The sequence below is a fragment of the Staurois parvus genome, unplaced genomic scaffold (assembly GCF_062004578.1).
Source record: "Staurois parvus isolate SC_StPar_1 unplaced genomic scaffold, SC_StPar_1.0 ptg000115l, whole genome shotgun sequence".
NCBI lineage: Eukaryota > Metazoa > Chordata > Amphibia > Anura > Ranidae > Staurois > Staurois parvus.
Genome location: NW_028317911.1, coordinates 2,301,319 through 2,325,390, shown reverse-complemented (window position 1 = coordinate 2,325,390; position 24,072 = coordinate 2,301,319). Strand labels below are relative to the sequence as shown.

At 41.1% G+C, this 24,072-nt stretch overlaps 1 protein-coding gene across 1 annotated transcript in view; it reads right to left on the bottom strand.

Annotated features, from left to right (window-relative positions):
* Window positions 1–899: 899 nt before the first annotated feature.
* Window positions 900–24,072, bottom strand: part of STX12 (syntaxin 12) — a 36,612-nt gene continuing 13,439 nt past the window's right edge. Inside the window, exons 2-9 of the mRNA XM_089671928.1 lie at window positions 22,955–23,024; window positions 21,054–21,153; window positions 18,243–18,380; window positions 12,863–12,906; window positions 11,064–11,169; window positions 7,075–7,147; window positions 5,648–5,730; window positions 900–2,016 (exon numbers count right to left, since the gene is read on the bottom strand). Coding sequence (XP_089528054.1) covers window positions 1,921–2,016; window positions 5,648–5,730; window positions 7,075–7,147; window positions 11,064–11,169; window positions 12,863–12,906; window positions 18,243–18,380; window positions 21,054–21,153; window positions 22,955–23,024 — 710 coding nt within the window. The 3' untranslated portion in view covers window positions 900–1,920. The remainder of the gene's footprint in view (window positions 2,017–5,647; window positions 5,731–7,074; window positions 7,148–11,063; window positions 11,170–12,862; window positions 12,907–18,242; window positions 18,381–21,053; window positions 21,154–22,954; window positions 23,025–24,072) is intronic.

The following is a 24,072-nucleotide window of genomic DNA, read 5'->3' as shown; positions in this document are numbered from 1 at the left end:
ATGAATAAAAACATCCAAGACCGGCTAAATTTTGCAAAAACACATCTGAAATCTCTCAAAAGAATGTGGGAAAATGTGTTATGATCTGATGAAACCAAGTTTGAACTTTTTGGCCATAATTCCAAAAGATATATTTGGTGCAAAAACAACACTGCACATCACCAAAAGAACACCATATCCACAGTGAAGCATGGTGGTGGCAGCATCATGCTTTGGGGCTGGTTTTCTTCAGCTGGAACTGGGGCCTTAGTCAAGGTAGAGGGAATTATGAACAGTTCCAAATACCAGTCAGTATTAGCACAAAACCTTCAGGCTTCTGCTAGAAAGCTGAAGAAGAACTTCATCTTTCAGCATGACAACAACTCAAAGCATACATCCAAATCAACAAAGGAATGGCTTCACCAGAAGATTAAAGTTTTGGAATGCGGGGTGACCTGAAGAGTACTGTGCACAGGAGATGTCCTCACAATCTGACAGATTTGGAGGGTTTTTGCAAGGAAGAGTGGGCAAATATTGCCAAGTCAAGATGTGCCATGCTGATAGACTCAAACCCAAAAAGACTGAGTGCTGGAATCAAATCAAAAGGTGCTTCAACAAAAGTATTAGTTTAAGGGTGTGCACACTTATGTAACCATATTATTTTAGTTTTTTTATTTCCCTCCACCTAAAAGATTTCAGTTTGTTGTTCAACTGAGTTGTACAGTTTATAGGTCACATTAAAAAGGTGGAAAACATTCATCTTTGTCTAATTTTTTACATCACAGAAACCTAACATTTTAACAGGGGTGTGCAGACTTTTTATATCCACTGTATGTATCCCCTGTGTACTGAGCTGAAGTTTTTTTTTTTTTGGGTGGATTGGTTAAACAATAAATATAACTGAATGAATACAACTTGAGAACAGTACTTTGTCTTTTATTTCACTTTTGCAAATTTTTACTTCTATACATATATTAGTTCTTTTCACTTGGGTTGTTCCAAGATGATTCAACTTCAAAAAGTATAAAGAAAGATGAGAGAAAATATATATACAGGTTATCACAGATTAGTGTGTATACACATAACACAAGCCATAAGAACAATTTATTACTTTGTCCCAGTGATATAAAATATTAAGATTTTTCTAACTGCTAACACACTGATTTTAAACACAGAAATGCATGTAAAAATGAAGTAATGTCTTCTCTAAATACACAGTATGTCCCATTGAACAAAGCGTCTGAAGAAAAAAGTACTTCTTGTTGCAACCAGAAAGCCCCATTCGCACTTGCAGTGCATTTCTTCTGAGTTGTTTCTAATCTTGGTTGTTATGGGCAGAAAAAACAAATTCCTACTTTACTTTTATCAATAAGGCCTTCTGTGCAGGAAAGCACAAACTATAGTAATATTTCACAGGTTAATTTTAGTAAATAGGCAAGTCGTTATCTACAGTGGGCTTTATTTAAGAACTTAGTGCAAAAAGCAGTCATTTATAGTAACCAATCAAAAATAAGCTTTTAGCAGAATGATTGGCTGTCGTTCCTCACCACTGTTTGCACAGGGTTATTAAAAAAGCCAAAATGTATTAGGGTCTGCACTACAGCACCCAGGATCCCAGCAGCTGAATGGCAGTGACCAGTGTAGTGTCTCATACAACAAATCGCTAAAAAGGTACTATTGGGCCGACTATAAGGTCAACTGCATAGTAAATATGTTGGTTTTCTTTTTCGGGCTAGCTATTATACGTTCGCAGTCTGTGCAGCTACTGTAGTTTTCTATGCAGGCTCTTGCTTGTATTCCCTTTCTGTGTGCTTTCAGAATACTGTCTTTCACATTTATGGTTGGAGTTTTTTTTTGCACAGCAGAATCTCAATATATACAGAAAGGTTGGAGTCATGTTTAGGAGATCTGGATCCTCCAGTATAGGCTGAAGTGCATGGATCAGGATCTTACAGACAGCCATATAATAAAGCCCAGAATTATAGCTACAATGGCAAGGACAAGTACCAAGATACAAATCTTCTTCCGGGACTTTTTCTGAGGGGTAAGAAAAAAAAAAAAAAAATACAGTTAAAAAGCAATTCTAGGCAATAAGTGAAATCATCAGTGAATGGAGAACACAAACAAGAAAATGCTGCAACTATGTTAAACTCCACTTGAGTCCACTCACTATACCTTAATGCTGGCCATAGACGGGTCGAACATCGGCCAATTTTTCGAACAATAAACGAAAAATCGGTTGTTCGGCCGATGTTACCACCGATTACAAAAATTGGCCGACTAAATCATAAAGTTCACCCCACAACTTCTGTCCCTTGCAGGTCACGGCTCATGCGCAGATTTTTTATTGTTAAAACGAGCGGCCGATTTGGCCATCATTGCCGGAAAAATCGGCCGATCGTCTGCAGATTTTCCAACATGACCGATAATCTCAAAATGCAAAAAACCCAAAAAACGGCCGACCAATTAACCCACTAACAGTGTGAAAATCGGCTGATTTTCGAACCGTCTATGGCCGGAATAACATGGAGTTCTAGGTCAACCTCTGCAGCAACATTTCACATAGAAACCCATGTATGTGATGGGTGTGTCTGTGCAACTGCCTCTTACTCTTGATGTATTATCATCAGATTCAAGACGTCCAAGGTAGGTTTGAATCCAATTTGGATAGAAGAAACATCTTTTATTGACCTACCAACATATTGGTCTTTCAGTATGTGGGAGACAGCAGAAAATGTACAATGGAAGTGTTTGGAAATACTTCAACATTCAAACAGGCAAATAAAAAAGGGTTCCTAGATCACCAAGAAAAGGGAGTAAGAGGACATTAACAAAAACTGAAGTACTGAGACGGAAGGATTTTTTTTTATCTGTGTCCACTTTCAGATTTAAATTTAAAATTATGACTAAAGTGTACCTTAAATTACTTTAGCCCTTGTCAAGAGGTTCTCTTATGTGTTTGTTCTGTCTTTGAGGCCTAAAGGGTCTCTATGCATACACTGTCACACTCTCCTGGCAAAAATGTTAATGTTACAGCACAAGTCCAGCTGATTCCTGCAGCTGCTGAACTTGTACAAAGAACTGATAGGTTGACAGCAGCCACAGCTGTCTGCAGGTGTTTTGATGCAACTGTACAGCCAACCACTAGGAGCAGCGTTTGTACAAACATTATCTGTGTCTGTCTGGCCATGTAGGTCTGGCCTGTCTGGCCTTAAAAGCCAGGCTGTCGCATGAGAGTTATTGCAGAAACAGACTGTGGGTCTACGTAGATCAAAATAGCCAGGAGGCTACTCTTTCCTTTCTATCTCCCATGATGTTGAACCCTTGTATTGAAAACCTGATGTAAACGAATCCTGTGTTCTGTAAAAAAACATTCTTTTCTGTAAAAGTGGACAGAAAAGCCCTGAAAATGCAAGTTAGCAAGTGGATTGATTTATTGAAGCTCAACCATTGACACAAAATCTTTACAATCTTGGTGATATTTCTCTTTCTAGTAGACGTTGGGAGAGACAAGCCAACAGACAATATGTTCAATACACGTAGCCAACATCCCGATAAAAAATTTTAATTTTCAAAAAAGTGACAGCCACATGTTGGAAATGATAGATTCTCTCTTGTGTAAACCTTGGGAATTGAGCCTATTAGCCAATAGCTTTCTCAAGGATGCCAATGGACAGATTTATGACCTTAGTTTATGGCTCTGTACATCTGCTCTGGCCAATAGGAGGGTCTCCTACTTCACTCACTGGATATTTATTTTATATTAAAGCAGTCGGAGGTGCTGAACATACAAAAATAGACAGATGCTCCCAAAAAGCAAAGTAGTTATGGCGGTGGCTCTCACCGTTTCAATATTCAATACATGTAAACCATAAAGGGGCTGACTTGATTGATTTCACCTATAAGTAAAATGTCACTTTTGGTTATATCGACCCTTTAAATATCTATTGTAGCCTGCAAAGAGGAGAACATTGGTTGCTCACAATCTATACTGCACAACATATTGCTGCCTAATGTGCATTTGAAAACCAAATATGGACAAAATATATTATAGTTTCAAAAAGGGAGCACAAAGCAGGTGTAGTGTATTGACCCAAATAAAAACATTTCTCAGAAAATTCCTTTTTTTGTTGCAATCAAAACTGAATATGGCACGCATAATACATCATTCTTTAGAGGAATAGCTGTACCAGACAGTCCCTGATTGAAGCAGGAAAAAAGCCATGAACATAAAGTTATGTTTGCTTGAATGCTGGATAAAGAGGCATTCTTTCCATATTTCAAATTCTTACAGGACAGAGACTTATAGTATCTATTTCCAATGTATTACATTTTTCTTCTCTATTCTTAAAAATCGTTACTACACAGTTACAAGTACCTATTTTGTTTTCTCTAATTTCCATTTTAGTGTGCGGTTACTTGTGTACCTTTTATTTATATTTTTTAACTGACCATTTTGAAAATATATTCCTATTCTCTCTAGCCGATGTTAATACTATGTCCATCCTGCCACAATGCACCGTACAGCATTTGTTTGGCTGTTCTTAAGTCTTTTTTGCTTGTCCAGACTACTTTCCCACACATTCCAAAGTCAGAATATGTCATCTTAAGTCATGTCAGTGCTTGGACATGCCCCTTACATATTAAAATGCAATACATGTGCTTCAGCCACTGAGAGGCACAGCTCTGACTCAGAGAAGTCGAGATTTGTATGCTATTTTACGATTTGTAACCATTGTTTGGGAGCTCAAATGACACATGGGAGGAGGAGTTATACTGCCTGCCATCATACAGTTGCGTCAGCTAATATTGAAGTCATAGCAGGTTAACTTTAAGATGTAAACACAGGGGCGTAGAAAAGGGAGGAGTCAGGGGGGTCTGACACCCCCCTTTCCCCAGAGGACAGTTGCCAACCATCCCTGCAAACCTCGAAGTTTCCACTCGCCCGCGAATGGAAATAAGGTGGGGGCAGTGAGCAGTGCCGGGACTACGGATATGTAGAAGGGGTGAAGTTGGAGGCAGTGACAAGCAGCGATCTGCTGTATAGCTTTCAATGAAGCAGCTGGAAGCCGCAGGAGGGAGAGGAGGAGATGCGGCTTCCAGCTGCTTCAATGACAGCCATACAGGAGATCGCTGCTCGTCAACACCCTCACCGCAGCACAGAACATACCTGATGGTTCGGTTTCCTCCCCCCCCCACTGCCACGGTGTTCTTCCCAGTGCCCAGCCCCTCCCTCCATCCCCCGCAACAGGAAGAGGGGAGAGAGGCTGGATCTGCTCTGCCTCCCCCTGTGCTCGCCCACACTCCAGTCCATGCAGCTTCAGAGGATGTGTGGGTGAGAAATTGAACACAGCAGCCCTAGCTCTGATGCATCTGAATGAGTCCACGCGAGTCCAACCTTCCTTCCTTCCACCCACCGATTCCTTCCTTCCTTACACCCACCCGCCCCACCCTTCCACTCACCCTCCGCTTTCTTCCTTTCGCCCACCCCACCCTTCCATCCACCCACCCACCCCTTCCTTCAGGGGAGAGAAGTTAGTGGTGGTGGAGTTGTGGAGGCAGTGAAAAATGCAGCTCAGCTGCCCTCCAGAAAAAAAAAAAATATATATATCTATAGCCCTGTGTGTGTGTGTGTACACAGTTAAGTCCAGATCAAACATGTACTTACCTGGTAATATGCTGCTCTCTGTAACTGTTCAGTCCCTCTTTCTACATGAACTTCAGCACTTTCAACATTGGCTTCTATACTATCTGCAAGAGGAGGTCATATTGACATCAGTAATATGCAGTAAAGTTCTGAGCATGTAAACAATTTCCTACTTCTTAATGGAATAGTAAAAACGTGACCCATAATTCAGTGAAAATATAAACTTAGCAGTTCAAAGGGTGGATGATGCCAGTAAAGTATTGTGTACGTAAAGCAGAACTTAACCTAAAACACGAAGTTCCGTTTATCATCCTACCTTCCTCTCTCATCATTTTAATTGTTTTTTTCTGGTCGCCGCTGCCACTTCTGCTCTTCTTGCTTAGATGAGAAGAGTGGAAGTTTGGCCCCCTCTACCTGCCTGCAACCTCCAGAAACACATCACACGTCCCGGAAGTCTGCAGGACAAATCCAAAAGCTCAGCAGGTCTCCAGCATGTGCAGTGGGCAGCCAGCAGGAAGCCATAGCCGGTTTCCAACAAGCAAGATGGTAGAGCTGGGGATCGAAGAATCGGCCCGGGCACTGGACTACTGCACCGGTAAGCGTCTGCTCATTAAATGCACTGGCGAAGAATCGGCCCGGGTGCTGGACTACTGCACCGGTAAGTGTCTGCTCATTAAATGTCATCAGCTACAGTATTTTTATTTATTTATTTTTTAATAACTGTAGTTCCTCTTTAAGCCAAAGTGTTTTCTTCTAGTTTTAGATGGAGTATGGAACAATTAAACCCTGGCAATTCTTTCCTTTTTTGTGCTTTCTGTATGTCACTGGGAAAGTTATCCTTGCCTTTCTGCCTGAGACAGTTAGAAGAAACCTGCTAAAAGTGAAGGAAACTACCCTTTTAGATGGGGAAGCACGGTATACAGTTCTGTCTTGCAGCACGAAGGTCACTGGTTTCAATCCTAACACTGACACTACTTTCATGAACCTGAAATGTTCTGCCTGTGCTTGCTTGTACTAGGGTTTCCTCCCACACTGCAATGGCATGCTGGTAGGTTAGTTGGCTCCTCTCTAAATTGGCCTTAGCAAGCATATGTATGCATGTGAGGTAGGGACCTTGAATAGTAAACTCCTTAGGGACAGGAACTGATGTGAACACACAATATATGTAAAGCACTAATTACTGGTGCGATAAACAAGTGTGATAAATATACAGGTTTCCCCATTAGAAGATTCCACCACTTTTCTTATGTTGTGGGAACAACTCTAAAATGCTGGATTTCCCCCTCACTTCTTTTCTTGGTGACAGTAGTAACACAAACATCTGGGGGGAGGGGTAGAAGAACTTAAAACCCATTATTTTGTCTGTCTATATATCAGGTCCCAGAGACAAAACCACATTTTCAGCCGAGTACTTTACACATACAAAATTACAATAGTGAAATGCTTACCAATCATCTCTCCTTGATCATGAATCATTACTGCCAGGTCTTTAAAAATCTGATTGACATCAAGAATGTCCGCCTGTGTCACAGAAAGCAAAGAGAAACGTCAGCAAATGTTTCTTTTTTCATTATTTGAGCTTTTGTTTCACATACAAGAACTATATATAAAGGCTTACATTCATCCAAGTGTAGATTTACTTGTTTTTTTTTTATTTTTAGATCATATGAATACAAGAGCCTGCATATTTGCAATTTTTTTAATTTTTCAACTTCAGTTCCACACTTTTACAGTGAACTAGTCAACAACTTAACATTTTTAAAAAAAAGTTAACTATTACCGTTGGGGTTTTTTTTCTTGCCTAACACTAGCACATGCTCCTGTGATTAGTTACAAAGCCCCAGTGGACAAAAAGACCCTCAGACAGTGAAGGGCGGCATTTGGCCCTGAAGTTGTGAAGGTTGAGTTCTTGCCAACAAAGAGCAGCCAGGATCAAATGGCTAAACATGGGAGGCTTCATTCATGAAACAAAGGAGCTAGCACTTTTATGAGGTCTGCTCTTAGGCTGTATCAACATCCCCCCAAATGCCCCCTTTTTGGAAAGTAGGCACCCAAAGGAATTTGATAAGAGGAATGGTGAGTATTTTACAGATATCATTTTTGTCACAGGGTTTTGCAAAAAAAAAAAAAAATTGCATTTTTTCTTTTCTTCGTTATCCAAAACCATGTGGCAACAAATGAGATCTGCAAAATAGTCACCATGCTCCTTAGCAGATATCTTGGATGGTCTACTTTCCGAAAAGGGGTCATTTGGGGGTGGGGTGCTTCTACTATCCTGGAATTTCAGGGCCAACATTGGAAGCTTATACCACACATCACCCACTCTTGAAGACAAAGCCTTTTCTGACACGCTTTGTTCACATGAAAAAACTGGGGGTTTTTTTTGCTAGAAAATTACTATGAACCCCCAAATAAATATAATATATATTTTTTTTTTTAAAGCAGTGGCCCTAGAGAATAAAGTGGTGGGTGTTGAATTTTCTTTATGTCACACAGTATTTGCGCAGTGATTTTTCAAGTGCAAATCTTTTGGGAAAAAATACACTTTTTAGAATTGTAATGTACAAAAACAACATATAGCCCGTTTGATGCCGGACTCTCCGATCATCCATTCTGCTGTGCAGTCACAGAGGGAGTCAAGCTGCGGCGGAACCCTCATGACCAGACTCTGCCCGAGACACCCAAGTCTAGGGGGAGATCGCCCACACCTGCCTGAGGCCCCAAGCTAAGGGGAGATTACCTGCCTGAGACCCCCAAGCCTAGGGGGAGATTGCCTGCCACCTAACTGAGACCCAAGATGAGGGGAGATCGCCTGCCACCTGCCTGAGACCCAAGCTGAGGGGAGATTACCTGCCAGCTGCCTGAGACCCCCAAGCCTATGGGGAGATTGCCTGCAAGCCTTGCCTGAGACCCCAGCATAGGGGGGAGAATGCCTGCAAGCCTTGCCTGAGACCCCAGCATAGGGGGGAGATTGCCTGCAAGCCTTGCCTGAGACCCCAGCATAGGGGGGAGATTGCACAAGCCAGCCTGCCTGAGAGCCCCAGCCCAAAGGGAGAGACCCCTCACCTGTCCCGGACCTCCAACAGGTACCTGTGTCTTACTTTCTTATCCCTGGGGGACCGGACACCCTGTCGGATCTGTGGGCATACGCTTTCCCCTGTTTTACCTGAACTGACCCTGTGATGATCCCCTAAACCCCCTGTTGGATTACAATCTGCTACAGAGACTTTTTCTTTGCTCTTGATACTGGACTACAAGTGTTTTAGCCCCTCTTTGCTGTCCCCCTACTGGCGAGATCACCCTCCCAGCCATTTTCCCATTGAGTGACTGTCATTTTGTTGTCTCAATAAAGCTTTGTGCTTTTGCCATCTGCTCTGTGTGTTCTGTCCTGCCTACCCTCTATCACACCTCGCATGCATCTGTTTACATATTGATACGGGACCAACGCTTGCATTTGCCTTTGCGCACGAGCATGGGAAGGGGGGAGGAGCAGGGGAGATTTTTTGTTTTTTAATTTTTGGAGAGATGTCCCTTCCCACTGCTTGTAAAAACGATCCAGCAGTTAATTTGCCACTAGGTTTGCTTTTACATGAAAGTCGACCGTCAGCTGAAGAAAACGATAACGTGGGCATTTGATGAATCAGGTCTGTGGACCAATATGACCACAATTCTTTTTTGTAATGCCCATGTTGAGGGTTAGGCCCCAAAAAAGTTTGAAATTCAGAAACCGTGATAGGTTTCCGTGCGAAATTGTCTGGCAATAGTGGAGTTTGGGTGGGCGGCGATGTATCGTTGTGCATATAAAATTGCTTTGGCTCACAATCAATTGGTACAAATCTTCCGTGAAAAACAGAGGAAGAGCTAAACGTTACTGCTGGCAGCAAACGAAGCCGATCCTGCTAACACTGCGTTTTTGGGGACAACGATTACTAAGGAGGCACTAGTATAGTTCTGTTCATGATCATTACATTGATCTGTACAAACACTATACTAGTAATGGCAGTGACCAGCGACCTACAGCATGAGTGTGATAGTGTGCGGGCAATGTTAGCTGACCCTGGCGCTAACTGACCCAACGCTATCTGATGTCGCTAGTGGCATTAATCAGTGAAAAATTCTATATGTTGACACTGTACTAATGGCACTGGCTAGGTGATGGGGTGATCAAAGGGTTAATAGAGGAGATCAAAGGCTTAAACGTGACAATCTAACGTTTGCGTGTAAAATGTAGTGCTTTTACTCAGTGCCGTGTTCTCTCCCTGGACCGACGAGGGGGGGCGAAGGCATGTTCACACCCCAAAATAGAAAGTGACACAAGATTACGTTGCTTTGCCCAGAGCCACTGCTCACATACAAAATGCAGGTAAGTGATAAAAATGTTTTAAAGGGTTTTTTTTTTTTTTTTAATTCTCAATACGGAATTTTTTATTTTATTTCTTTTTTTTAATACTTTTATCAGAATAGTAAACTTTTACCATAGTAACATTGCACTACTGTGTGTGTTTGTGGGGGGGGGGGTGATCAGACACGCAGCGCCCCCGTGTTAGTACAGCCAGAGCAACATACAGGTACCTAGCTTTGCCTGTAGCTGCCACCTGTCTGCAATACATTGCGGGCAGAAGCGGTTCAATAAAGAAAATCAATGGAGACCATCAAACGGACAAAGGCTTTGCTGTCTGTATAACCAGATTCAGTCTTGCATGTTTTTTATGAACATAAGTACTGTGTATCAAAAGGGAGAATTTAAAGTGGTTGTAAAGGCTTGTGTATTTCTTTGCATAAAGGTAAAAAAACCTTCCGTGTGCAGCAGAACCCCAGCCCCCCTAAAACTTACCCAAGACCCTTCTTGATCCAGCGATGTTCCAGCCCTTGCTCTCCCGGGTCTCTCAATCCTCATTGGCCAAGACAGCAGCGGTAGCTATTGGCTCCCATCAAACACAGCCAATGAGGAGAGCGGGGGCAAGGCCGACCCACGCTCCATGTGAATGGACACACAGCAGCTGTTCTGGAGCAAACCTGCTTGGGTGCCTCCATAGCAAGCAGCTTGCTATGGGGGAACTAGGCAGGAGGGATGACCAGGAGCGCCGTTGGGGGACCCAAGAGGAGGAAGATTGGGTTGTTCTGTGCAAAACCATTAAACAGAGCAGGTAAGTATATCTTTTTTTTTTTTTAAATTAACAAAAAGCCTTTAAATATCACTTTAAGTGAATGTTGGGAATACAATTAAATTTCAACCATGATGCCGCGAACACAATAACAAAAGGCTGTTTCCTCCTGGCAATTTTTTACCGTAATTTACTAATCCTAAACAAACTACAAGGGACGCATTCCCAGCAGTTCAAGAAGTTTCTTTAATTTGACTAACATTTTTTCTGCATACAGTAATTTGACTTACAGCACAAGGAAGCCACACAAAAGTTTTGTAACAGTGACCAACCTCTAATTTCTTGATGGCACTCTCCCTCTCTTTTATAAGTTCCAGGTCCTGTTCTGTAATTCCAAGATCTTCTTCTTGGTCCTGCATCTGGTTCCAGTCCTCATTGCTAAGGAAAAAAACAAAACAAGTAGTTTTCAAAACAGTAGGGAAGTCCATGGGGGTTGTCAGTTTAAAGCCCAACTCTGGGAGGAAAAATAACCTATGCAGTGATGTCCTTTGCCTAAATGATCATTAAAGTGATTAAAACCCCAAAAGCAAACATTATATTGCAGCTTACCAATTATTTGATGTGATGGTTCTTTTTTTAGGCTCCCTTTTCTTTATTTTCACTTGGTGATCCTGCAAGTAAGTCTGTTTTTTCAAAAGAACAAACTCTCCTGCAGATGTAGCAGCTACAAAGATGAGTCAAACTATTTACCACTGACAGGGGTGCTTACAATGACCAGCTTTTGTTTATGTAAAACCTTTAACCAAAAATGAAGAAAAAATGTGTTAGTGTATTTAAATCTGCTAGCGCATCTAATGCTCCCCGTCCCTCAGACAATGCTGCTGTCCAAAAGTGTCCCCCTGTGCTCACTCATCCAGACTGGGGGCATTCAATTCAGGAGGGGTATTACTGGCCAGATCACCAGCTGAAAAGAAAGAGGGAAAATAAATAAATAAAAAAACCCACAAATGCAGCCACCACATCTAATGATTGGTCAGCTACAATTTATTCCATTTTCAGTTTTGGGTTTAAAAATACTAGATTAATTCTAGGGGGTAGAAGAAAAGGCTGCATGTTCCTTGCTCCGGCAGACTTTAGCGCTCTCCTCTAACTTTGCAAAATCATTTTTTTCTCCTGAAGTTAATGTAATATAAGAACTTACCCAAATGATCCATTCAATTTGTAGCCAATAAAGCAAGTCCTTGAGCTACATAGTTGTTGGTAGATTTACAGAGATTGGAGATCAGATTAGAATGTGTTAAGTGATCTTCACTGTATTATGGTAACAATTATAGCTGAGTAGAGCCAACCTCATCACAATGTTTGTATGTGAAAGCTGGCTTTTGGCAATGGGAGGCACCAAGTAGTCTGCACCATAAATGCAATTCTCCACTTTACAGACATTTAGCTCCGGTTCCAGTTTACATTGGTGCGGCTTTGAAATCGCATTATTTCAGTACGATTTCAAAGCCACATATCAGTGCAATTTGCACTGTGGATTTCATTGCAGCTTGCAACTTCATATAACAGTAGTCTTTAAAAAAAAAAAAAAAAAAAAGGTAGCGCAGGAATCTTTTTCCGAATTGCTTTGACTTGAGCCATGGCGATCTGAACAGTTCCATTGCCGGAAATGGGGTGCGCCTTGTCATGCGATTTGGAATGGTCAAATCGCATGACAAGTCGCACCAGTGTGAACCAGGGCTTAATCTGGCAATACAACTGGGAGTATAACAACCAATATTGGGCTACACAAAGTTTTACTTTTGTCTGCATGAGATGATAAACCACTAAAGAAACACCAATACATGACTGACTGGACAAACGTCATCAGGTTTGAGGAATTCTGGATAACTGTGTTATTTTTTTTGGAGAAACAAAGCAGCTGTAGAAGTCAGAACGTCAACATCAATAGTAGTGTTTTATCACAGACAGAACCAGGATTCTACAAGACTTATGGCAAGTGACTCAACATGGTTCGAACGCGTTTGTTTTTCTGGCCCAGAGTTCATAGCACAATTTATAAAGAATTATTCATATACCGCACAATTACAGGAATCATAAAACTATGTGTGTTTTTCCTGCAGTTACTTACTTGTCAAACGAAACAAGCTGCTCTTCCTTCTGCCTTTCATCTCCCTAATTTAAAACAAGAAAAAGGATTTTAATTTTAGCAAGTGTATAGCAACCTGAGATACAAACACCTTTTAGTAATTGCAAAAAAAAAACAAAATATATGACGTAGATTCAACGCAAACCCTTGTGCCCTTAGTGTAATGTTCAATATTTGAAATCTATTTTTGCCATCAACAAGTTTGTAAAAACTACTTACAATCATGGTAAGTTTAGACCACGCAGATTATTATGCCTTAAAAATAACATCAGCTTCAGGGTGGTGATAACCGGGAGTTTTAATAGCTGTCAAAAAGGAGGAGAGGAGGAAAAGAAGCCATTTGAGGTGGGGCTGGATTTAGACCTTGGGGGACCCTGGCCATTTCAAATACACAGCAGATCACCAACATTTACACATAAAAGTCTATTTATTACATGTCATTGAAAGTGACAGGCAGGGCAGGTGCTACCACTACACGAACTAGGCAGCCACCTACGGCACACTGCTGCTTAGGGCACAGCCACGGCTGCTGGTTTCCCTACTCTTCCCCATGGCTGGATCTAGGAGGTGCTGGGTGTGCTCCCAGCATAGAGACTGGGTTCTCACTGGAAGCCCCAGGTCTCACACAAATGATCAGGACCCCCCCGGACTCCTGGTTCCGGGTCACCTGATCATGGCAATAGCCTCTAATTAGTCTGATCAGTCGCTGCACTACCCGCCCCTGTTTACTTTCTTGAATGGAGAGGAAGGTACACTGTATGTAGGGTCCAAAAGGTCGGGGGTCAGTATCGCTGGGATTGTAAGGAGCAGGGGAATTTATTTTGGGTTGTTCTTTGGTGGTAAATTATGGTAATCGTAACAAATATACCGCTAAACTGAAATAAAAAAAAACCCAAAAAACAAACGAAAAAAAAAAATAAATTTTTTCTTAAAAAAACTAACGCATGTCAAAGTTGCAAAATTGTGTTCAGGCATTAACATTTGTTTTACCCTCAGTCACTAAGTGGTTAAGGGTGTCAGCTCTCTGTGCAATTTGCTTAAGCTGCTAAAATTTGATTAATATAAAATTACACATTTTTGTGACATTTGTTTGGGAATTGAACATTAAGGAGATAATTATTATGAGAAAGTAGGTGGGGTTATAATACCTCCATGTTGAAAGAGAAAAATTCAGAGCTAGTTATCCTGTGACTTTATTCCTATTTTCGTCAGCTCCATCTAGTGGCCATAATGCAGTATTATTTGACATGGAGAGAAAATAGCCTAAGGCCATTAAATTTTTTCCCCTCATTCAGGCAGAACGAATGTACATGCAGTTTGATAGTATGAAAAGCTTGGTAATTTTTTTAAATAAATAAATCTCTTGGCTGAATCATATCCTGTAAAGCAATATTATCAGTGATGAACAAATGCTGTCCAATATACAGTGGATATAAAAAAAGTCTATACACACCCCTGTTAAAATGTCATGTTTCTGTGGCGTAAAAAAAAAAATGAGGCAAAGATAAATCATTTCAGAACTATTTCCACCTTAAATTTGACCTATAAAAAAACTGTAGAATTCAATTGAAACCTTTTATGGGGGAAGTAAACTTAAAAAACTAAAATAATGTAGTTGCATAAGTGTGCACACCCTCTTATAATTGGGGATGTAGCTGTGTTCAGAATTAAGCAATCACATTCAAAATCATGTTAAATAGGAGTCAGTACACACCTGCCATCATTTAAAGTGCCTGTGATTAAAGCCTTGTCCTTTCCTCCTGGTTTGCTGCAGTTCCTACCTTGTCCTCCGGGTGGAGAAGGTGGTAGCACCGCTGAAGAACAGAGCTCTGACAGAGCTTTTCCAGCCATGTGGCGGTGGATCTGAAGAGCTCCATGGTATGGGGGGGGGGGGGGGGCTTAGTTTACTGACAGTGCTTTGTATGCCCTCTCCCAGCCTTGCAAAATATCTTTTCGCATGTGATGGTCTGCAGGGCTGGGAGGAGGGAGGCAGGTGTGATTTGCTATGCAGGGCTGGGAGGAGGAAGGCAGGTATCACACCTGCCTCCCTCCTCCCAGCCCTGCAGAGCAAAATCGGTCAGAGCTCTGTTCATCACGTGCAGGCCTTTAGCAGGGCTGGGAGGAGGGAGGCAGGTATCACACCTGCCTCCCTCCTCTCAGCCCTGCAGAACAAATTAGTCGGAGCTCTGTTCATCACGTGCTCTGCAGGGCTGGGAGGAGGGAGGAAGGGGTGGGAGGAAGAGGAGGGAGGAAGAGGAGGGAGGAAGGGGCGGGAGGAAGGGGCGGGAGGAAGGGGTGATGCTCTGCAGGGCAGGAAGAGGGGAGACAGGTGTGATGTTCTGCAGAGAGGAGACAGGTGTGATGTTCTGCAGAGCCCAAGAATGTGTTTGACCATGGTCCAATCATTTTTAAAAGTCAGCCCTGATCAGAGAGATCTTATTGTTAAAAGGTATCAGTCAAGAGAAGGGTACAAAAGAATTTCCACGGCATTCGATATAGCATGGAACACAGTGAAGACAGTCAAGTGGAGAAAATATGGCGCAACAGTGACATTACCAAGAACTGGACGGCCCTCCAAAAATTGATGAAAAGATATAAAAAAAACAAACAAACTAAAAAAAACAAAAAACACACCTGGTCTGAGAGGCTGCCAAGAGGCCTACGGCAACATTACAGGAGCTGCAGGAATATCTTGCAAATACTGGCTGTGTGGTACACGTGACAATCTCCCGTATTCTTCATATGAATGGGCTATGGGGTAGAGTGGCAAGACCGAAGCCTTTTCTTACAAAGAAAAACATCCAAGCCCGGCTAAATTTAGCAAACATCTGAAGTCTCCCAAAAGCATGTGAGAAAATGTGTTATGGTCTGATGAAACCAAGGTTTAACTTTTTGGCCATAATTCCAAAAGGTATGTTTGGCGCAAAAACAACACTGCACATCACCAAAGGAACACCATACCCACAGTGAAGAATGGTGGTGGCAGCATCATGCTTTGGGGCTGTTTTTCTTCAGCTGGAACTGGGGCATTAGTCAAGGTAGAGGGAATTATGAACAGTTCCAAATACCAGTCATGGTACATGAAGAGGAACTGCATCTTACAGCATGACAATGACCCAAAGCATACATCCAAATCAACAAAGGAATGGCTTCACCAGAAGATTAAAGTTTTGGAATGGCCCAGCCAGAGCCCAGACCTGAATCCGATCGAAAATCTGTGGGGTGATCTGAGGAGGGCTGTGCACAGGAGATACCCTCGCAATCTGACAGATTTGGAGTGTTTTTGCAAGGAAGAGTGGACAAATATTGCCAAGTCAAGATGTGCCATGCTGATATACTCATACTCAAAAAGACTGAGTGCTGGAATAAAATCAAAAGGTGCTTCAACAAAATATTAGTTTAAGGGCGTGCACACTTATGCAACCATATTATTTTAGTTTTTTATTTTTACTTCCGTCCACCTAAAAGATTTCAGTTTGTTGTTCAACTGAGTTGTACAGTTTATAGGTTACATTAAAAGTGGAAAAGTTCTGAAATTATTTATCTTTGTCTCTTTTTATAGCACAGAAACCTGACATTTTAACAGCTTCGGAACAAATGTATCCATCTTCTGCTTACATAAAGACCTCTGTCTGAAAACACTAACATTAAAAACTAGTTATGCAGGAATTGCTACTTGAGGGTATGATTTACAATAAAACCGTTCAGAAAAAAATCCCATAAGCAAATGCTTGTCTCCTAAGAGAAGAAAGTGTGGTATTCTCAGTTTTCTAGAAGGGTGGTCATGCTAATAATACCAAGTTAAGATTTCTTAAATTCTCTGTATTTGTAGATCAAGAGTGATATACCATTTTTCAGTGCTATCCGCTGCTTAAAAATAAGTGGTCTACCTGCATCTATTTTAAAGTGGTTGTAAACCTCAGACATGACATATGAATAAAGAATATCCCTCCATAGTGTGTATTTGTCTGTATCCAGAGCACCAAGTGTCACTGTCTGTCTGCCGCTTCATTCCTCTGCTATCAGCATGTCATTTCTGACAAACTTGCCAGACTCCAAGAGAAACATGGTGACAGGGGAGGGACCTCCAGCAGATTGACAGCCTCAGCTCTGTTCCTGTAAGCTGTGTGGAGGGGGTGTGTCTCTTCCCTCCAATCAGCTATCAGACCTCTTCTCACTGAGCTCTGCAGAGTGTAGAGTGTACTCTCCAACCACTTTTTGCTAAGCTCTCAGAGAAGCAGTAAATTCAGTATTTCAAATAGGTGCAGACAAGAGAAGACAGGATATAAACAGGTACAACATATGTAGGAGGATTGGTTTTATTTCTGGTGTATCACCTGAGACCAGTCACTTCACTTGGTATACAGCAGGTATAATAAGTATGTCACCATTTTTACCACGTCAGTAACAACCTATGCAATCCATACATACAAAGAAACCAAAACAAATACGTTCAGAAATTAAGATATGTGTATTAAAATGGAACAACACAGGGAAAGTATTGGAAACTTGAAGAAAGGGAGGTGCAAAAAAAAGGCATGGAAAGCCAAGACACCAGCTGAAATCTATCAGTAATTTGAAAGCAATCCTGCCCCTTGTCAGTGCAAATTAATATCAGCTGGTTCAGTCTCAACTGATGGGTAAAAAAAAAAAAAAAGAAGGTCTCATTATCAAGGTGTCACACAAGAAACATCTCATGATGGTTAAAAGCAAAGAGCTCTCTCAAGACCTTCACAACCTTATTGTTGTAAAAATATACTGATGGCATTGGTTACAGAAGGATTTCTAAGACTTCTGAATGTTCCAGTGAGCACTGTTGGGGCTATAATCTGGAAGTGGAAAGAACATCTCACCATAAACCTGCCACGCCCATGTGTTTCTCACAAGACATCTAATAGAGGAGTGAAAATAATTATCAGAAGGTGTGTCCAAGAGCCAAGGAGCACTTGTGGAGCGCTTCAGAAAGACCAGGAATTATCAGGTACAATTGTTTCAAAGAAAATAAGTAATGCACTCAACCACCATGGCCTGTATGCATGCTCATTACGCAAAAATCCATTGCTGGGGATTTCTGATCTTCTGTGTTTTGGTTTCTCAGTATGTATAGATTGCATAAGTTGTTACCAACATGTGGTGACAATTTCATGTCAATAGCACTTTTAGAAATATATTTACCGAGAAAAATGGCGACTTGTTCAATACTTATTTTATCCACTGTATGTAAGGGCTTACAACCACTTTAAAAAGGCACTCACTTTGCATTACTGTACTTTATATACTGCTCTATTAAAGCTGGCTGATAATCTCACTGTGGCTACAGTATATAAGTAATATAGCCATCCGTGACTAGCATTGTACATACCAATAGACGTGATCCAGCTCTTGCACGAGCAACAGTCTCCTTTTCCTTCTCAGACACTTGTCTCTGGACAGCTTGGAAACGGTTCAGTGCAGCAGAGAAATCATTCATAAGACGTTCCTTCTGCAGTTTCTGCTGACGCTGCAAGATTAAAATAGGGGAGATATCACTGTAGAACAATAGTTATAAACACACATTTCTGCAAGAGGAAATAATATGATAAATGCAGAAGGTGAAGAACTTTAAAAGAAAAATATCCAAACTTAAAATAAAAAAGGGCTGTCTCTAGCTTCCATTAAAGTGGACCAATTATCTCAAATATTTTTATGTTATGTCCATGCCTTCAGACATTTTATGCCCCCCCCTCCCTCAGCACAGGAAATCGTTAAGTGTCCTCCATGCTGGATACATCTACATCTACCCTCTGATTTAGCAAAACTCTGTCTTTTATGTGTTTGTTTTTATAAACCAGCAAACCTAAATAAAATTTGTTAAAAAAATAAAAAGCAGCAAGCTAAGTGTTGTGTCATTGTGATACTACAGGTATTTATTACCTCTCACAGAGATCACAGTTCTTTCCCTGACAATGATTTCATGTACCTTTCTCTCCTGGAAGAAGGCACTAGCTTTCATGAGGCATCATCCTGGCTAACCCTCTACTCCAAGTATCATTTAACTTAAAATAGTTTGTCTGGACCAAGCTGGCCCACACAAACTATTTTCTTCACTAACAGATGCAGCAACTGTGTGCATGATATAGCCTCAGCTACACACAGTAAACAGTGCTGTGTTGCAGCAGCGGGACAAGAACTTCCTATCCCACTCCCAGAACAAAAATGGAGTTGGGCTGAGCACTGCTCAGCCATTCAGAGGAAGCTTTGTATTCTATGAACGAATACAAAGCTTCCTCCGATTGACTGAGGTAGAGAGGTAGGTTAATGGTGTCACAATTTCCATCTCAGCCAATCATAGGATGCTTTGAAATTCATTCATAGGTCACAGATTGGGGCTCAAGCATTGCTTTTTTTTGCAACAGGTGGAACATTTCTGAAAAAGGATAATGCTGTGACTTGACAGGAATTAATTTATGAAGACTTGCAAAGCAACTCACAGATCCACTTTACGGTGGGCCAAAAGGTGCCGTCAGCATACAACATGGCTACAAAATGTTTTGAACTTGCTAATTCAGAAGCTTAGTTGAAGATGGTAACCTAGAACAACCAGCTATTCCCACAACCCCTGGAGTTGCCGAATGGGACATCTTTGAGCTCCTGAACCATATTTGCTATATTTAAGAAAAAAAAAAAATTTTCCCCCCATTTATACTCACTCCGATGCTGCATCTGTTCCCCACCAGCTCTAAGTGTGAGAACTCACATGCTTCCTGAGTTCTCACAGCCGCTCTGAGCAGAGAGCAGCTACTGTCAGTCTCTGCTGTCTGCTCTGCCCCCTGTGGAGGGAGCAGCTGGCTCAGGCTCTCAGCAGCTCGCTGAGAGGCTGAACCAGGTGCCAATCCAGACTCTGGGGTGGATCCCGACTTTGAAGTCAGGATCTCTCCCCAGCCTGGACAGGCTGAGTGACGTCAACCTGAAAACAGGTCGCATGAGCGCAGAGCGAACTGCACTCCTGCAAACCACAGAAGTACAGACAAAAGAACTTTGGCTGTACTTCTCCTTTAAAGATTTTTACTGGAAGATTTTCATGGTTGTGGTTCTTGGCTCTTCTTCTTCTAGTTACAATATTTATATTCGGACAAGGTTCTTTTAAAAGAGGAACTAAATTCTCCATACTTACCTGCCCAATGGTCCTGCTCTGGCATCTTCTTCTGTGTTCCATTCTTTGTGCCGCTTCACTGGCCAGTCGGGGATGACGTCACTCCTGCACATGTGCAGGAGCCTGTCATCTTGGCACTCGAAGACTGGCCCGGCACTGTAAGCTGAACTGTGCATGTGCAGCTCAGTTTACAGTGCCGGAGGAGGAAGTGAGCAGGCACGTAGGGGTAATTTTTTGCAGAAGCATGCACTGCTTGCAGGTCCTTACAGCGGGGCTTCAGTTCTGCTTTAAAGTTGAACTGAATACAAAATGTGAAGGTTTCTAACTTATAGGGAAGATCTAGAATTGTTATTGGTGCTTAAACAGTACCCTGAAAAATGTACACATTTTTCTTGAATCTTCCCTTGAAAAATAGAAGTGTATTCCTGGCATGTGAGTCAGGACCAGATTCAGACCTCTGTGGGCCTGGGGCGCCCCTCTTACACAGTTTACATTCTCAATGACAGTCACCCATTTTGAAAATGCATGACACAATGTCATTCTGAGGCTACGTGTGCACAAACAAATATGCTGTCAAAGGCTACCTTCCTTAAGAGTGTATGCACTCTGTGGTTCGCTTGAGACAAATTTTGTTTTTAAAAACGATACAATATACCGGTCCATAGTAAAAACTTTTACAGATTATGCCAGGCAATTACTTCCCAAGATATATTTCATATTAGAAAGTACTTTTTATTATTATAGATTTTAGACATATATAATGTTTTATATTATTTTTGTATAGCGGGGGTCCCCTTCTGTCAAGACGGCCTGGGGCAGTTGCCACTTTTGCCCCCTTATAATTCCAGTACTGACAAGTCCATGTTTGGAGAATCCAACTCTCAACATTCTCAAGAACTGCAGTAAACTGTACCTTTAGGAAACCTCTTACATCTCTGTACTTTGTGTAAATTAGAGAAATAGTGAACAGGCATTAATTACAAAAGTTGTCCTGTAAAGAAAAGAAAAAAAAAAAAAAAGAAAAAGGGGAGCAGCTTTTACCTGCTCATTCGGAGACAGTGGAGCAGGAACCGAGGCAAGATCCTTCAAGTAAGTGTTTGTTTCCTTCGCCAAGACATTTGTGGAATGTTGAATCTGCTCTCTGAATAAAATTTACAAAAATAAAATTGGACTTAAAAATACAATTTTACAGGTTTGCTATCACTTTAAATAGTTTTTTTGGGACAAGCTGGCCTACACAAATGATTTTCATTATATAATGGGGTGAGCGCTTGGTGCGCAGTAATACTGTAGTAGCATCAGCTACATACAGTAGGCAGCACAACTGTAAGCAGGACTTCCCATCTACTCCTGGAATTAAAGATGTTGTCCACCCGCCTCTCCACCGCAGCCAGAAGAAGCCTTGTATTCACTGATAAATATACAGAGCTCCTGCTGAATGGCAGAGAAGCATTCATTATTTATCCCAGCAGCAGATATAAAGTCTCCCATACTACTGCCACAACACAACACTGCTTACTGTAAATATTTAATGTTATTACAGTACGTTACAGCACAGTCGCATCATTATACAATGGATATAATTTCTTTGGGCTGGCTTGCCAAAAAAAAAAAAATCAAAATCTATTTAATCGCTTGTGGACTGCCTGCTCACAATCTACTACGGATGGATGGCCCATACGGGCACAGCGACATACCTGAATGTTGCTGGCCTTTTCTGCGAACAAGGTGCCCATGATTGTACACAGTGGGAGTTTGTCAGCAGGTCCCAGCCAATGATTCATGGCCAGGACCTGCTGATCGGCTGTGTAAAATCACAACCCAGAGCCCTGTGTTGACAAACAACACAGGGTTCTGTCCAGAGGGAACACTTTCCTGGTTTCTTCTCCTGGAACAAAGGTATTTAGTAAAAAGCAGCACATAATACACACATTACACGTTAGTCACGCACTAACCCCTTGATTACTCCAAGATGTTAAACCCTTCCCTGCCAGTGTCAATAGTACAGTGACAGTGTTTAATATGATCACTGATCACTGTATTCGTGTCACTGACGATGACAGTGTCAATCAGTTGCCACCCAGTGTCTATTAGAGTCAAATTGCCCACTGCACAGTCCCACTATAAAAGTTGCTGATCACCGCCAATAGTAGTATAAAAAAAAAAAAAAATTTTCATAATATTAATATATACACAGCATAGTTTGTAGATGCTATAAAAACTTTCATGCAAACCAATCAATATACACCGAATGGGTTTTTTTTTTTAACCAAAGACATGTTGCAAAATGCATTTTGGCCTAAATTTAATGAAGAAATTACATTTTTTTTCCATTTCATACGTTTTATAGCACAAAGTAAAAAATATTATTTTGGGGGGTTTTTGTTCAAAATTTTTGGTCTTTTGTTGATAAAATAAAAAATACCCAAGTGTTGATCAAATACCACCAAAAGAAAGCTATTTGTGTGAAAAAAAAAATTATAAATTTTGCTTGGGTACAGCATTGCATGACTGCTCAGTTACCAGTTAAAAGTAGCGTAGTGCTAAATAGCAAAAAATGGGCAAGAAGGGGGTAAAAACCTTCCGGAGCTGAAGTAGTTAATGTGATATTAAAGCAGGAATTCTACTTTAAAAAGGAGTAGTTCACCTTTGAGAGCAGCGGACCACCACCTACTGATCGCTGGTGCAATGCTTTCAAGGCTTCTGTAGACAAAAATAATAAATGCACATTTTGTGACCTTTAAAAAAAATTTTAATTATTATTTTTGTCTAAAAAGGTGAACATATCCTTTAAAAGGTAATGATTAAGACAAATGCTATTTATACATTACAGCTCATTTTGTATGAAACAGAATAATCAGGCAATAACAAAGATGGATCGAAATTATAATGTAAAAAGCAGAAGCGCAAAAAAAAAAAAAAAAAAATCACATTCAACTTACAGGTTCTGCTGAAGTTTACTTGAATCTTTACTGGTTCCAAGCTGATTTAATAAGGTCTGAATCTGAGTAGCTAAACAAAGAAAAAATAAGCTCTATTAAAAAGGAGTTGAACTAAAGAGGCAATGTTCAAAAGAAAGGTTCAGATAAACGAAGATGTAGTGTTCAAACAACAAAACCTTACCTTTAATGATGGATGACGTGTACAAAACTCACACAAACATAAGTCACAGGTTCATATGGGAGAAAATGGAGTACACATATACTGCAACTGCTAACTTTTCCGGGCCTTACCATTAACCCCCCAGCACCTTATCAATAGGTTTACAAGGTGTGATAATTTAATTCTCAAAACAGCCCGGTAAATACCCCATCATACACCTCTGTATTCTTCAAAAGATTGGATGAAATTTCTGATCTGTCAAAAATCGAGGCACCATCTTTGTGGAACTTTCTCTCATTCGCACTCTGTACTCATTTAGATCCATCCTTTGAGTTTTTGGATGGCCACTTCTTACGTCATCGTGGACATCTTCGCGCTCCTCCTTGAAGCGGTAGTAAACTGCCCAAAAATTTTTTTTCAAAAATGTCTCGTGTAAAATAGTGCCATAATGTGCTAGTATGCATCACATACTAGCACATTATGAAAGACTTACCTTAGAACGAAGACCTCCAGCGGAGCGCTGTCACTGCTGACAGGGTTTCCATCGTCACCCGGTTTTTCTTCTGGGTTCTGGCCACCTGCGTGTGGCTTTTCGGCCACAGCACAGAGCTCTGAAAAAACAGCACAGGTATGCCATCCCTTCAGAGCACATGTGTCGGTGAGGTCATCAGCTGCAGGGACACTGAACATCTCCTAAACGGTGAATGTTTAGGAGATATTTCTTGTACCTACAGGTAAGCTTTATTATACGCTTACCTGTAGATACAAGTGTCCAGTGAGAGTTTACTTCCTCTTTAACCTCCCTGGCAGTATGATTATGTCAGGAATTTTGTACCAAAAGCGGTACTATTTTTTTGCATGGAAATTTGGCATTATATATTGTAGGCCTGCAATTCTTAGTAATTACTTAATAAATACTCATAAAAAATAATATAATAATAATAAATTTAATTCAATA